The following is a 2,417-nucleotide window of genomic DNA, read 5'->3' on the forward strand; positions in this document are numbered from 1 at the left end:
AAGAGCCGCCTCTTTAGAAGGATATTACATCCATACATAGTAGATTAGTAGTAGTAATCTGCATTCTGTAATTGTAGTACCCATACCCATGCAGTGACGTCTCACCCATTCGTAACACTCACCGAAGATGCCGGGGGGGAGGGACCCACACATAACCACGCTTCCACGTGTACATTTCAGTCAGCTAATCACCACCAACTCATCACCACCTGTGGAATTTAGCACACAAAGCAGTAACTAACACCATTTGCATCCAACAATACAAAATTAAAAAAAAAAAACTCAATTTTACCTATCACAATTCCAAAATCATTTGTATCAATCAAGTTATAAAGGTGTAAATTTACAAAATTGTTATAATAATCATATAAATTTATATTAGCATGGTTCATTTCACGTTTAGTTTTTTATTTCTTCTTTGCATATGATGCGGACCAAGGAAATAAGTAAATGATTGTTATTGTGTATAGTGTTAAAATAAATAATATCATACATGATTTTTTTTTTTTTTAAGTGAGAATGTAAAATAAATTCACAAATTTTTTTGATCTAGCATATAAAACTCTCTTTTTACACTCACCAATCACGGTACTATTAACCCAAGCCACACATGTATCGGCATAACCGGCACTAGCCTGTTTATCAAACCTATCTCAATCTCTCAAAAACCGGCTATAGCCGGTGGAGTCCGTGAGAAGAATCGCGCCCACTTTCTCAGACACCCTTATCTTCGTCACCGTATAAAATCCATAGAGGGGAGAGGCTTTGGTTGCTCATTCGAATCAAACCTATCCTCTTAATTTATTTTTTGATGTCACTTTTTGCCATTGGTCTTCGTTGTTATTTACAGTTAAACCACTCGGGTTATGTTAGCTTCTGGTGACTGGGAACCTGAGAGCAGAAGCTCTTCTCCGGCTCTCGGCTTCCCTCGCCTCAGATTCTTCCGGTACCGGCGCTTGAGGTAACCGGTGTTAGACCAAAAAAGAAGAAGAAGAAATTCAAATTTTATAATTGTAAGTATATTATTTTGCTTTATATGCCGAATTCGAAGAGTCACCGTAGAGTACCGGAGGAGAAGAACCGGAGGGGAAAACTAGCGCATAGAGCGTCGTCGTTTCACGGACAAAGTCATCTTACTATGGCGGCGGAGCTTCGCCGGCCGAATACGACGCCGGAACTGCTATCGTACAAGAACGTAGTTGGATCGACGCCGATGGAAGGACGGCCACCGGCGGCGAGGCTGACGAAGTTGTTGTTGAACGTGACGATCCAGGGGAGTCTCGGCCCCGTACAAGTGGTCATGTCGCCGGAATTGACGGTAGGCGATCTCGTCGCCGCCGCAGTGAAGATTTACGCTAAAGAGTGTCGCCGGCCAATCTTGCCGACCACCGATCCGGCCATGTTCGACCTCCACTACTCGCTGTTCAGCTTAGAAAGTAAGAATCTCGTAACAATAGCCGTTGATTGTGTTGTTTTTGGTGACACGTGTGCGGTTACGGTTGGCGGTGTGTTTTATTAATTAATTAATTAATTAAAATTTTATGTGGTGGGGCCAGGTTTGGACAGAGAGGAGAAGCTGATGGCATTGGGATCGAGGAACTTTTTCCTGTGTAACAAAAGGACTGCGTTGGACGGTGGCGTAACGACGTCGTGTTCCACGCAAGCTGAGAAAGATTCAAAGACTGGCTTTGCTTGGCTCAAGTTCATGGATTTCTTGCTGTGATTGATTGTCTTTTTAGCGGATTATAAGCCTTGTAGTATTTGTTTGTTCAAATTATTGGTGTGAAAAAACCGTAGGTCAGAAATAGTTGTCATGTGTGTTAGATTTTGGGGCATTTTCATGGTGTTCCCAACTTTTCTTATTGCTGTTCCTTGTATCATAATAATTAATGATTTGGAACTTGTACAGTTAAAACTTTGGCCAAAATAGTTTTTTTTTATTCCTCAATTACTCTGGCCAATATGCTCCTTATGGATTTTATTTTATTTTATTTTTTAAACAAAGAAGATGCAAAATATCACTAAATTATAAGACTGTTGCATCTTCTTAATTAATTTGATACTTTTTTTTACTTAATATTTAAACATTTGAACCACAACGATCAATCAACGTCTATCACTAAATTATAAAGGCTCTTGCATCTTCTGAATTAATTTGATAATTTTTTTTTACTTAATATTTAAGCATTTGAATCATAACGATCAACGTCACAACGTGCACATGAGAGGTAGGTCAGGTCAACTGCATTATTTCTCATTCTCCATTGCTGTAGTAATTTTCTAGAACCCAGTAATGGATTTTTAGTTAATGATGAGGCCTCAAATTGCTCTATCTGTAAGTTAATCACACTCCTTATTTGTCTTTGATTTTAAAGGCCTTTTTTTTTTTTTTTTTTTTTTAATTACAGTAGACAATA

The 2,417-nt window shown here is 38.8% G+C and overlaps 1 protein-coding gene across 1 annotated transcript; it reads left to right on the forward strand.

Annotated features, from left to right (window-relative positions):
* The first annotated feature begins 759 nt into the window (after positions 1-759).
* LOC115980003 (uncharacterized protein At4g22758-like) lies at positions 760-1,948 on the forward strand. Its single transcript, XM_031102177.1, has 2 exons — positions 760-1,436; positions 1,557-1,948. The coding sequence occupies exons 1-2, from the start codon at positions 1,037-1,039 to the stop codon at positions 1,721-1,723; spliced, it is 567 nt and encodes a 188-aa protein (XP_030958037.1). The 5' UTR covers positions 760-1,036; the 3' UTR covers positions 1,724-1,948.
* Positions 1,949-2,417: the final 469 nt, after the last annotated feature.

The sequence above is a fragment of the Quercus lobata genome, chromosome 1 (assembly GCF_001633185.2).
Source record: "Quercus lobata isolate SW786 chromosome 1, ValleyOak3.0 Primary Assembly, whole genome shotgun sequence".
NCBI lineage: Eukaryota > Viridiplantae > Streptophyta > Magnoliopsida > Fagales > Fagaceae > Quercus > Quercus lobata.

Bases quoted from the DNA above. Each gene is read 5' to 3' on its own strand.
- LOC115980003 (XM_031102177.1), top strand. From the start codon at position 1,037: ATGCCGAATTCGAAGAGTCACCGTAGAGTACCGGAGGAGAAGAACCGG. The intron at 1,437-1,556 runs GTAAGAATCTCG...TGGTGGGGCCAG, and splicing joins CTCGCTGTTCAGCTTAGAAA to GTTTGGACAGAGAGGAGAAG.